Source organism: Phyllobates terribilis, unplaced genomic scaffold (assembly GCF_046119375.1).
Source record: "Phyllobates terribilis strain yellow unplaced genomic scaffold, ASM4611937v1 Scaffold_9__5_contigs__length_417890890, whole genome shotgun sequence".
NCBI lineage: Eukaryota > Metazoa > Chordata > Amphibia > Anura > Dendrobatidae > Phyllobates > Phyllobates terribilis.
Genome location: NW_027362769.1, coordinates 278,109,422 through 278,121,993, shown reverse-complemented (window position 1 = coordinate 278,121,993; position 12,572 = coordinate 278,109,422). Strand labels below are relative to the sequence as shown.

Here is a 12,572-nt window from a genome sequence, read left to right as displayed (position 1 = left end):
GTCTTGCCAGCAGCGGTGTGCTTTTAAAGATGACAGTTCAGACCAACAATATGGTCAAATTGCTGGTCTGTACTGTGTGCTCTCTCTTGCTGCAAGGAGAGGCAGCTCTGCCTTTCCAGCATGGAAGAAGTGCAGGGACACTGACGCAGTTGCAGACTCTAAGGCTGAGTTCAAACGATGCGTTTTTCATGCGTTTCCGCGGCGTTTTTGCAGTTGCGTAAACGCCGCGGAAACGCATTAAAAACGCATGGTAGAAGGGCAGCAATGTTCCCCAATTGAAATCCGCATGTGCTGTGCCCATGATGCGGATTTTTCCGCAGCGTAAACGCTGCGGTCAAAAGTCCGCAGCATGTCAATTAATTTTGCGGAAACGCTGCTCTTTTGCCGCCATTGACTTGCATTAGACCGCATGGAATCCGCATCACTGTATATGTTGATGCGCTTTTCATGCGGTCTAATGTGCGGATGGTACCCGGGTGTGGATGAGAGGACTCGCATCCAGACCCAGGTACCATTAAAAAAAAAAGAATAAAATAAAAAATACATATATTCTCACCTTCTGACGGCCCGCGCTGCGTCCTGCTGGCTTCCCGGTTGAATGAAGGACCTTCGCTGACGTCAGAGTCATGTGACGGGTCACGTGACGCTGACGTCGGAAGGTCCTAAAGTCTTCACTGCCGGCAGCCGGGACCGAGCGAAGCAGGACACCGGGGGCCATCATAGGGTAAAGTATAGATTTATTTTTTATTTTTTGACATTCACACTATATAAATCCATGCCGGTTGCATGGATTTATATAGTGTAAAGTTGACAAGCACTTTCCAAGTGATGCTAAAATCGCTTGGGAAGCGCTTGTCAACCCGCATGCAGAAATGAAAGTGAAGACCGCTTCATTTCCGCATGTCCCTGGCAGGAAACCGCATGTACAATCCGCATGCGTTTTTTCCTGCCAGAGAGATGCAGAAACGCTCAGGAAAAAATCCTGAGCATTTCTGCATCGTGTGCACATACCCTAAAGCATAGACCAGGGGCCCTCAAACTGCGGCCCGCGGAGGACTTTTATCCAGCCCGCCGGGCTGTGGGCAGAGGAGAGCGGTGGCAGCGCCCGCCCTTCCCCCCGCTTTCTCAGAGCCCTGGCAGCTGGATACTTACCTCTCCCCGTGCCTCCGCAGATCCGCTATCTTCCTGGTCTGCGCTCCCTGTGACGTCTCAGGTCAGAGGGCGCGGTGACGTCTTTACACCGCGCCCTCCCGAGTGCCGTCACAGGGACCGCAGAGAGGGACAATGCCGGAGGCATGGGACATAATATTAGGGGTGACATCCTGCATGTGGCATTATATGGGGGGGGGGGGTGGAATCCTGAATGGGGCAATATATGGGGGGGGGTGACATCCTGAATGGGGCATTATATGGGGGGGTGACATGCTGCATGGGGCATTATATGGGGGGTGACATCCAGCATGGGGCATTATATGGGGGGGTGACATCCTGAATTGGGCATTATAAAGACAGGGGAGTGATATCCTGCATGGGTCATTATATGGGGGCGGGGTGACATCCTGAATGGGGCATTATATGGGGGGGTGACATCCAGCATGGGGCATTATATGGGGGGGGTGACATGCTGCATGGGGCATTATATGGGGGGTGACATCCAGCATGGGGCATTATATGGGGGGGGGGGGTGACATCCTGAATGGGGCATTATAAGGGGTAAACAGCCTGCCTATTGAGGACCTATGCTGCCTATTGGGGACATTTACCTGCCTATTGGGGACATTTACTTGCCTATTGGGGATATTTACCTGCCTATTGGGGACCTATGCTGCCTATTTGGGACATTTACCTGCCTATTGGGGACCTATGCTGCCTATTTGGGACATTTACCTGCCTATTGGGGACATTTACCTGCCTATTGAGGACCTATGCTGCCTATTGGGTACATTTACCTGCCTATTGGGGACCTATGCTGCCTATTGGGTACATTTACCAGCCTATTGGAGACCTATGCTGCCTATTGGGGATATTTACCTGCCTATTGGGGACATTTACCTGCCTATTTAGGATATTTACCTGCCTATTGAGGACATTTACCTGCCTATTGAGGACCTATGCTGCCTATTGGGTACAGTTACCTACCTATTGAAATACCGGTTGATTTAACTTTACTTGTTCTTCATTTTAAATATTGTATTTGTTCCTGTATTGTTTTTTTTTACTACAAAATAAGATATGTGCAGTGTGCATAGTAATTTGTTCATAGTTTTTTTTAAAAAACTATATTCCGGCCCTCCAATGGTCTGAGGGACCGTAAACTGGCCCCCTGTTTAAAAAGTTTGAGGACCCCTGGCATAGACCATGCAATTGCCCGCTCTTTTCCTAGGAAACCGGCCACCCCTGATACACCTCTCTCTCAGTTCTTGAGAATGGAGAGGGTTGTTAATAAGGGGTAAATTGCAAAGTTGCTTGCTTTTGCAAGCACTTTGCAATTTTACCCATTTAGTAACATGAGACAATTTATTTACTTAAATATTATAAATTGATGAAATTTACCTAAAATTTGCTTGATGCTTGGTTTACGCCCCCTAGGTTTTCTATTTTCTATAATTTCTTCAGAAACAATTTTACTGTCTTCCTTTACGTGATTTTTTTCCTTGCTCGGCTTACGAATTTTTCTTTTTGCACTAGGTACCAAGAGAGCAGGTGATGGTTCTGCACCTGAAAAAAAACAAGGCATAATTTTGTATTAATTACACCAGTCAGCCATACCATTAAAACCACACATCTAATATTACACATAGCAATATAAGGGCTTGTTTTTTTTGCAAAGCCTGTTGTAGTTTTGAGTGACATCAATTAAGTTTGCCATTGGGGTGCATACAGTATTTTGGTCTCCTTGTATTCATTTTTTTTGGAACACGCGATGACCCAAAATTGCCAATTCACGCATTTCTAATTTTACTCTACGGTGTTTATAGTATTGGATAATTTTATATTTCAAACTTTTTTTAAAATTAACCTTCAATCATTTTTAAACCCTCACAGGGGACTTGAACCTGCTATGTTTTGATCAATATACTGCAGTACCTCAATATTCAAAAAAAGGAGAAAAAACAACAAGTATATTGGTAACCATGATAAACAGCGGGTTACTAGGTGCGCGTGTGCCCCTAGTAACCCGCTGTTTATCATGGTTACCAGCCTGCTCCTGCTTCAACAGGCTGGTAACCAGGAGCAGGACATCGTGGAAAGATTCTTTCCACGATGTCGCTGCTCCTCTGATCGCTGGTGAGCCTGCTTGTTTGACAGCTCACCAGCGACCACATAGCGACGCAGCAACGATCCCTGACAGGTCGTATTGTTGTCGGGATCGCTGTAGCGTCGCTAAGTGTGACGGGGCCTTTAGAATCCAAAGAATTGCGTAGAACATTGCTTAGTGCAACGCACTGCCTCTGTCAGATTGCCCCCTTCCCATAAAGCATCATGATGGCATGTATTTCAACAACTAAACAATGTACACACATTTGGCTATACAAATGCTCAAAAAACGTGATTCATCAGACCAGGCAAACTTCTTTCATTGCTCTATGATCCAGTTCTGATCATGTACTTTTGGCTGAGGACAGGTGTCAGCACAGGCACCGGTCTGAGGCCACAGAAAACATTTTGCAGCAAGTTGCAATGCTCTGTGCATTCTGACTACTTTGTATCACAGTTTGTGCTACATTAGTTCTTTGGGATTGCACAAGATAAATTTGCCTTATCTCCCCAAAAGCATTAATAAGTCTTGAAAGTCTGTCACTCAATCCCTGGTCTACTTTTGGTAGCAACTAACCAATTCATACCAGGAACAACCCACAAAATTAAATGTTCTGGAGATGCTCTTACCTAGTCACCTAGGCATCACAATTTGACTCGCCTAAGACATTCAGATTGTCACACTTGGCCAATTTCCTTGTTTTCATCACATCAACTTACAGAATTGACTATTTCTTGTCTTATATATTTCATCCCTTGAGCGTGGGATCTGTGGTTCAATGTTAAAGGGTTTGCCTGGGACCTTAACATTGATGACCTAGCCTTAGGATAGGTCATCAATGCCAGCTCGGTCAGGATGCAACAACTGCCACCCCTACTGTTCAGTTGTTCTTGGTGCCAGTGGCAGACAGAACTGCACAGCCCCTTTAATCACTTCACTTGTTAATGGTTTTTAATGTTATGATTGACGAACACATTTTGGATGGTAATTTGAATAACAAATGTTAAAAATAACCACTCTTAGATACGATTGGGTTTACTTACACTGTAATTTATAATCTGGAGGTAACAGCCTGATATGAGAGAGTGGAATTCGCCCTGTATCACCATCATCAAACTCTACAGACACAAGATCGGTATCTTCATCCTGCTCTAAATTTCCTAGAAAATATAAAGCTTGGTAATAAAAAAAAAGACTTTTTTTTCAGATAAAATCTTGCTTACTTCAAATCAATCTTAAAATTATGTACTAACTAATTTGATCTACAAGGTGAAATAGACACACTTCACATATATGGTCACCTGTTGTGAAGTAATTATTACCGATTACTTCTCTTATCGCCACACAAGTAACTTACTTTTTGGTGTACCATACAACTCCTACTTGATCTCTGTTCTGTCTTGTCAATTTGAAGAGGTTTTCCGACCACAAATTCAATTTGTTTTTTAATAAGCAAATATGTGCTGGATTGAAATATAAAAGAACCCCACGGTTTGTTTTTTTTCCCTTTCAACACATTTAGGCTTTAGCAACAGTATTTAGGATATTTATATGCTTCTCTTCTGCTTTTTCCTAACCAACACTGCAAACTGAGTTAGTCTCTATGGGTGCCATGTGTATACAGGTGCTTCTCACTAAATTAGAATATAATCAAAAAGTTAATTTATTTCAGTTCTTCAATACAAAAAGTGAAACTCATATTATATAGAGTCATTATAGAGTGATCTATTTCAAGTGTTTATTTCTGTTAATGTTGATGATTATGGCTTACAGCCAAAGAAAACACAAAAGTCATTATATCAGTAAATTAGAATACTTTATAACTACACCATGAAAAATGATTTTAAAATCCGAAATGTTGGCCTACTGAAATGTATGTTCAGTAAATGCACTCAATACTTGGTCAGGGCTCCTTTAGCATCAATTACTGCATCAATGTGGCGTGGCATGGAGGCGATCAGCCTGTGGCACTGCTGAGGTGTTATGGAAGCCCAGGTTGCTTTGATAGCAGCCTTCAGCTCGTCTGCATTGTTGGGTCTGGTGTCTCTCATCTTCCTCTTGACAATACCCCATAGATTCCCCATGGGGTTAAGGTCAGGCGAGTTTGCTGGCCAATCAAGCACAGTGATGCTGTTGTTTTTAAACCAGGTATTGGTACTTTTGGCAGTGTGGACAGGTGCCAAGTCCTGCTGTAGAATGAAATTTCCATCTCCAAAAAGCTTGTCGGCAGAGGGAAGCATGAAGAGCTCTAAAATTTCCTGGTAGATGGCTGCGCTGACTTTGATCTTGATAAAACACAGTGGACCTACACCAGCAGGTGACAAGGCTCCCCAAACCATAATTGATTGTGGAAACTTCACACTAGACCTCAAGCAGCTTGGATTGTGTGCCTCTACACTCTTCCTCCAGATTCTGGGACCTTGATTTCCAAATAAAAATTGGAACTCTGGGACATTGTGGAGTGTGTCAATGACTGCCTTCTGGACATCTGTCAAGTCAGCAGTCTTCCCCATGATTGTGGAGCCTACTGAAACAGACTAAGGGACCTTTATTTAACGCTTAGGAAGCCTTTGCAGGTGTTTTTTGTTAATTATTTTAATTTACTGAGATAATGACTTTTGTGTTTTCATTGGCTGTAAGCCATAATCATCAACATTAACAGTAATAAACACTTGAAATAGATCACTCTGTTTGTAATAACTCTATATATGAGTTTCACTTTTTGCATTGAAGAACTGAAATAAATTAACTTTTTGATGATATTGTAATTTAGTGAGATGCACCTGTAGATTCATACAGAGAATAAAGTCATCATCAATCAGGTAGGTTTGACAAAACTTTATTGAGGAATATTGTAATATCCGACTATGTTCTGTCGTACCTACCTATTTTTTTCCATTTGGTGGACTTGGATCTGGTTGTTTGGAGTGACAGGTGGACAAGGAGGATTCATTTCACATACTCTGTGTGATGCTGTACTCATAGTACAATGCTCCCAGGTGAGAGGACACCTATCATTCTATTAGTTCACCTTATTTAAACAGATTCACACTAGGGAGCACCTCCCCTCTCTTTTTCTTTTGACTCCATATAATTTTTACTAACAAAACAAATTATAAGTGCCCAATAAAAACTATGTTACTATGTTACTAATAGCAGATCAGTTACCTTCCAGGCATGAGTGGAAAACATGGTGCAAAGTAAGAATGCTTTCAAAAGTAGAAGTGTTAATATTTTATTTTTCTCGATTAGCAAAATAAAAAGGGAATGAGTAAAAGAGAAGTCTCAATCAAATCAATTTTTTATGTGACCACACTGCCCTCAAAACAGCAACAATTCTTGTAGGTAGACTGCACACAGTATTAGTAGGATAACATATGCATGTTTTTCTTAATATCTGACACTAAATCAGAATAAACCTTTCCCGTTTTAGGTTAATTAGGATTACCATAATTGTTAATATTTGCCAGATGCCAGAATAATGAGATAGAGAGATAGAGAATGTTTTAAGGCATTTTTATTACTTACTGCAAAGTCAAACATTTACATACTGTGACAGTGTCACTGGTTTTATATGTGAGGGGAGGTATGTGTCACTCAGGATGCTCTCCTGTGTGAACTAAGACCTACTTTATTTTTCTGCCAGCATGTTATATGCTGGTAGATTTACTCTGTTAAAGGGTGTGCGGTTTTATGGGAATGGCAAAGAGGACGGGATGCCATTCCCCCTACCTCCCCTCAGGGTGTGACTGAGCAATGTGTAAAAGCTCAGTCCTTTTTTTTTCCCTTGTGGAGTGTGGTCTGGAGAGGGAAGTCTCCAGACAGTATTGTGGAAACTGCAGAGCTTGTTACCTGGACGTTACCTGTGCAGTTTATGCTACGGAGAGTGGGCGGAACCCGCTCATCTATGGACTGAGCTATACTTTGTTTATTTTTTTTCCTGCGAAACCCTGCACGAGTTTATGCCCGATAATAAACCAGCAGAAAGGTAACCTGAGAACGTGAGTCTGCCTCCGGGAGAGCCGAGCGAGTCGTCTTGCCACAGTTGGTGTGAGAGTGCGTGCAGGATTCCAGGAACACGTGTACCTGCCACAAAGACCGGTGGATGTCCTGGGTGAAGGCTGAAAGCCAGCCAGAGAAGTCCAGCAGCAGGGAGGAGCTCATTAAGCACCTGGTCCAGAGCCAACAGAGCATGCAGCAGCAACACCTACAGAGCCAGCAGAGTATGCAGCAGGCCCAGCAGAGCATGCAGCAGCAGCACCAGGAGACGACCAAACTGTTGCTTCAGCAAATCCAGTTGCAGCAAAAGTCGCAGCAGCAGCACCAGCAGGAGGCGCAACAGCAGATACAGCTTTTGGCGGACGCCATCCAGAGCAGGGCGGCCGCCCCACCCTCAGGGACGACTGATGATTCTCACGTCAGGAAGGCGGTAAGGCGGGCCATGCAAAAGATGACACCTGGGGATGATGTAGAAGCATTTCTGACTGTTTTTGAGAGGATGGCTGATCGGGAGAGATTTCCACCAGCACAGTGGGCAGAGGTTCTGGCACCATATTTATCGGGTGAACCCCAGAAGGCGTATTTTGACTTGGCGCTGCAAGATGCTAAGGAGTATCCCAAACTAAAGACAGAGATCTTAGCATGTCTGGGAGTAAATATGGCGGTGAGAGCACAAAGAGTTCATCATTGGGCGTATGCTAGCGACAAACCCCCTCGCTCGCAGATGTTTGACCTCCTGCATCTTGTTCAGAAGTGGCTACAACCGGAGTCCTCCACTCCGGCCCAGATGGTTGAGTGGGTGGTGATTGACAGATTCATGCATTCCCTTCCCAAGCCAGTACAGACCTGGGTTGCCCAGGGTGTTCCCCAGAACGCAGATGACTTCATCGGCCTGGTCGAGAGGTACCAGGTAGTCGAGAGATCTCTTGGGAAACCGGATGCAGTCACTTCTCCCTACTGGGATACCCAAAAGGGGGCGGGTTCACCACGGAAGGGGTCTAGAGCCACCACTGGGGGACGTCCCACTCCCACTGAAGGTGCCGTTAGAACGGTTGGTAAAGATATAGTTTGTTGGCGGTGTCACAATCCTGGACATGTAGCCGCCAGGTGTCAAATATCCCCTGAGCCCATGGACTGCAGCCTAGGCAGACGGGTCTCCTATTATGCCTATCCAGCCTGTAGCGTGGACTGTCGACCCGGTGAGGGGCCGCAGGCGTGTCCAGAGTCCATTAATGGAGTAAAAGTGCTTGGGCTGTTGGACTCCGGGAGTCTGTTGACCTTGATCAGAGCAACCCTTCCCTACAAGTTGATCCCTTCCAAAACCCTGGGTGTTCGGTGCATCCATGGTGACGCCAAGGACTATCCCGTGGCCACAGTAACAGTGGGGACAGACGGTGGTGCCCAGTCCCATGAAGTCAGGGTAGTAAAGGACCTGATACATCCCGTCATATTGGGCCGTGATTTTTCCTTATTCTGGGACTTGTGGGGGAAGGGAACTGGACTAAGTAGCATGGGGAAAAGCCAGGTCCTTGAAGAAGTACCCCCGACGAAGTCTCTGATGGAGGAGTTCCCACTGTGCGTCCTTGTCGGTGACGAGGGTGAGACGGTGACCGAGGAGGCCGACCTCCCTGCGTTAGATATGTCCAGAGAGAACTTTGGGACTGCTCAAGTTCGAGACCTGACCTTAAAAGGGGCGTTCGACCAGGTTACTGTATGTAATGGGGTTGCCCAAGAGCCGGGGGCCGACACCAGATTCCCCCACTTTGCAGTGCAGGGGGAGTTGCTATATCGGGTGGCCAAACTGAGGGGCGGTGAGATAGTGGAACAGCTGTTAGTGCCGGGGCCATACAGACGGCGGTGCTAGATATGGCCCATTCACATGTTCTGGGGGGACACCTAGGGGTCGAGAAAACTCAGGAGAGGATACTGAGAAGGTTTTATTGGCCAGGGTGTTATCAAGAAGTTCAAAACTATTGTAGGTCCTGCCCCACCTGCCAAATAACCGCTATCTCCTCCCACTTCCGTAGCCCCTTAGTCCCACTACCTGTGATAGAGGTTCCCTTTGAGAGGATTGCCATGGACCTCGTGGACCCCTTAGTTAAATCAGCTCGGGGCCACCAATATATCCTGGTCGTCATGGACTATGCGACTCGGTATCCGGAAGCGGTTCCCCTAAGGAACATGTCCAGTAAAAGTATAGCCCGAGAGCTGGTCCATATTTTTGCTCGGACAAGTCTACCAAAAGAGATTCTGACAGACCAAGGAAACCCCTTCATGAGCAAGGTGATGAAGGAGCTTTGCAGAGTCCTTCAGATAACTCAGCTTCGGACCTCGGTTTATCATCCACAGACGGACGGCCTAGTGGAACGCTTCAACAAGACCTTAAAGGCGATGCTCAAGAAGGTCGTTGAAAAGGATGGGTGAGACTGGGACTACCTGCTCCCATTTCTGCTTTTCTCGGTCAGAGAAGTTCCTCAAGCCTCCACTGGCTTCTCTCCATTTGAGCTCCTATATGGGCGGCATCCAAGAGGTCTCCTAGACATCGCCAAGGAAACTTGGGAGGCTGAAGTCACGCCACATCGGAGTATCATCGAACATGTCGCCCAGTTACAGGAGAGAAAGTCAAAGGTGATGCCCATCGTGAAGGAACATCTACTCCAGGCGCAGGAAGCCCAGGCGAGGGTCTATAACAGGTCGGCGAGACTAAGACAGTTCCAGCCCGGGGACCGTGTTTTGGTGCTGATCCCTACCGTCGAGAGCAAGTTCCTCGCCAAATGGCAAGGTCCATACGAGGTGGTGGAGAAAGTCAGCGAGGTTAATTATAAAGTCCACCAGCCTGGCCGAAGAAAGCCGCATCAAATATATCATGTAAATTTGCTCAAGCTGTGGCGGGACCGTGAACCTGTGGAAACTCCTTGCCTGGGAGCCGCACCAGAAGGCAAGGTGGAAAGAGGTCACTATTGCAGAGACTCTATCACCGGCCCAGAAGCAACAGTGTCGAGAATTACTACAGCGGAATCGGGAGCTGTTCTCAGAGTTGCCGGGGCATACTCAAGTGGTAGAGCATGATGTGCTGACAGAGCCGCACGTACGAGTGAATCTGAAGCCGTATCGGATTCCGGAAGCACGCCGGGAGGTGATCTCGGCCGAGGTGAAGAGGATGTTAGACCTCGGGGTAATAGAGGAGTCAAAGAGTGGGTGGTCGAGCCCAATCGTCCTCGTGCCGAAACCCAATGGAGAGTGGAGGTTTTGTAATGACTACCGCCGGCTAAATGAGGTATCAAAGTGTGACGCATACCCGATGCCCCGCGTCGACGAACTCATCAAGAGGCTTGGACCGGCGAGGTACATCACCACTCTTGACCTGACGAAGGGCTACTGGCAGATCCCCATGTCCCAGATGGCTAAGGAGAAGACGGCTTTCTCAACACCTGATGGGTGTTTTCAATACACGCGGATGCCGTTCGGACTACAGGGGGCCCCAGCCACTTTCCAGAGGGCTATGGATCGAGTCCTAGCCCCACATAAGAAGTATGCCGCAGCCTACCTCGACGACATTGTGGTCTTTAGCCCAGACTGGGCTAGTCACCTACCTAAACTACAGGCCGTTCTGGAGGCGCTAAGAAAGGCAGGATTTACCATAAATCCGAGAAAGTGTGCCATCGGAAAAGAGGAGGCCAAGTACCTGGGCTATGTTGTTGGGAGAGACGAAATAAAGCCGCAAATCAAGAAAGTGGAGGCAATTCAAACCTGGCCGTAACCGCTCTCGAAGAAGCAGGTGAGAGCATTCCTGGGAATGGTGGGACACTTCCGGCGGTTTATCCCGAATTTCACTATGATTGCCGCACCACTAACGGATCTTCTAAAAGGCACCAAATCAATCATGGTGAAATGGACGGAAGAAACGGAGACCGTGTTTCAACAGTTGAAGCTAACACTGTGCAAGCAGCTGGTCCTGGTTGCGTCAGACATCAAGAAAGAATTTGTGGTCCAGACGGACGCTTCAGAGGTTGGTCTAGGGGCTGTGCTCTCCCAAGAGATAAATGGGGAAGAACATCCCATTCTCTATCTAAGTCGAAAGCTGTCCTCCTGCTAGAAGAACTACGCCATAGTAGAGAAAGAGTCTTTAGCCATAAAATGGGCCGTGGATACACTGAAATATTACCTACTAGGCCGGAAGTTTAAATTAGTATCAGACCATGCCCCGTTGAGATGGTTGAGGGAGAAGAGGGGTAAAAATGCCAGGGTAACTAGATGGTTCCTAGGGCTTCAAGATTTTAACTTTCACGTGGAGCATAGGCCCGGGAAGTTACATGGGAATGCAGATACCCTCTCTAGGATTCCTTGCCTGGTGTCAGAAGGTGCCCAAACCCCCGGCTTTGGGCAGAGGGGGGGAATATGTGACAGTGTCACTGGTTTTATATGTGAGGGGAGGTATGTGTCACTCAGGATGCTCTCCTGTGTGAACTAAGACCTGCTTTATTTTTCTGCCAGCATGTTATATGCTGGTAGATTTACTCTGTTAAAGGGTGTGCGGTTTTATGGGAATGGCAAAGAGGGCGGGACGCCATTCCCCCTACCTCCCCTCAGGGTGTGGCTGAGCAATGTGTAAAAGCTCAGTCCTTTTTTTTTTCCTTGTGGAGTGTGGTCTGGAGAGGGAAGTCTCCAGACAGTATTGTGGAAACTGCAGAGCTTGTTACCTGGACGTTACCTGTGCAGTTTATGCTACCGAGAGTGGGCGGAACCCGCTCATCTATGGACTGAGCTATACTTTGTTTATTTTTTTTCCTGCGAAACCCTGCACGAGTTTATGCCCGATAATAAACCAGTAGAAAGGTAACCTGAGAACGTGTGTCCTGAGACTGCCTCCGGGAGAGCCGAGCGAGTCGTCTTGCCACAATACATTAAGATTGGTATGCATTTAAACAATTCTGGACTGTCCATATGATGATGTCATGTGTTTGGAAGTTTCTGATTTTGATTTTTTTGGCAACATCTGATTTAGAGACACACCTGTGGATGTATTCTAATGCACACCTGAAACACACTGCTTCTTTGTTTAGCATCATGAGAAAGTCTAAAGAAATCAGCCAAGATATCAGGAAGAGAATTGTGGACTTGCACAAGTCTGGCTCATCCTTGGGTACAATTTCAAGATACCTGAAGGTGCCTCGTTCGTCTGTACAAACAATTATACACAAGTACAAGCAAGATGGGAATGTCCAGCCATCATACCGCTCAGGAAGGAGACGGGTTCTGTGTCCCAGAGATGAACGTGCTTTGGTCCAACATGTGCAAATCAACCCAAGGACAA

At 46.4% G+C, this 12,572-nt stretch overlaps 1 protein-coding gene across 4 annotated transcripts in view; it reads right to left on the bottom strand.

Moving 5' to 3' along the window:
- Positions 1-12,572, bottom strand: part of TNRC18 (trinucleotide repeat containing 18) — a 739,821-nt gene that overhangs the window by 71,178 nt on the left and 656,071 nt on the right. For all 4 annotated transcript variants that reach the window (XM_073647819.1, XM_073647820.1, XM_073647817.1 and 1 more), the window contains 2 exons: positions 4,303-4,419; positions 2,554-2,718 (listed from right to left, as the gene is read on the bottom strand). In XM_073647819.1, coding sequence (XP_073503920.1) covers positions 2,554-2,718; positions 4,303-4,419 — 282 coding nt within the window. The remainder of the gene's footprint in view (positions 1-2,553; positions 2,719-4,302; positions 4,420-12,572) is intronic.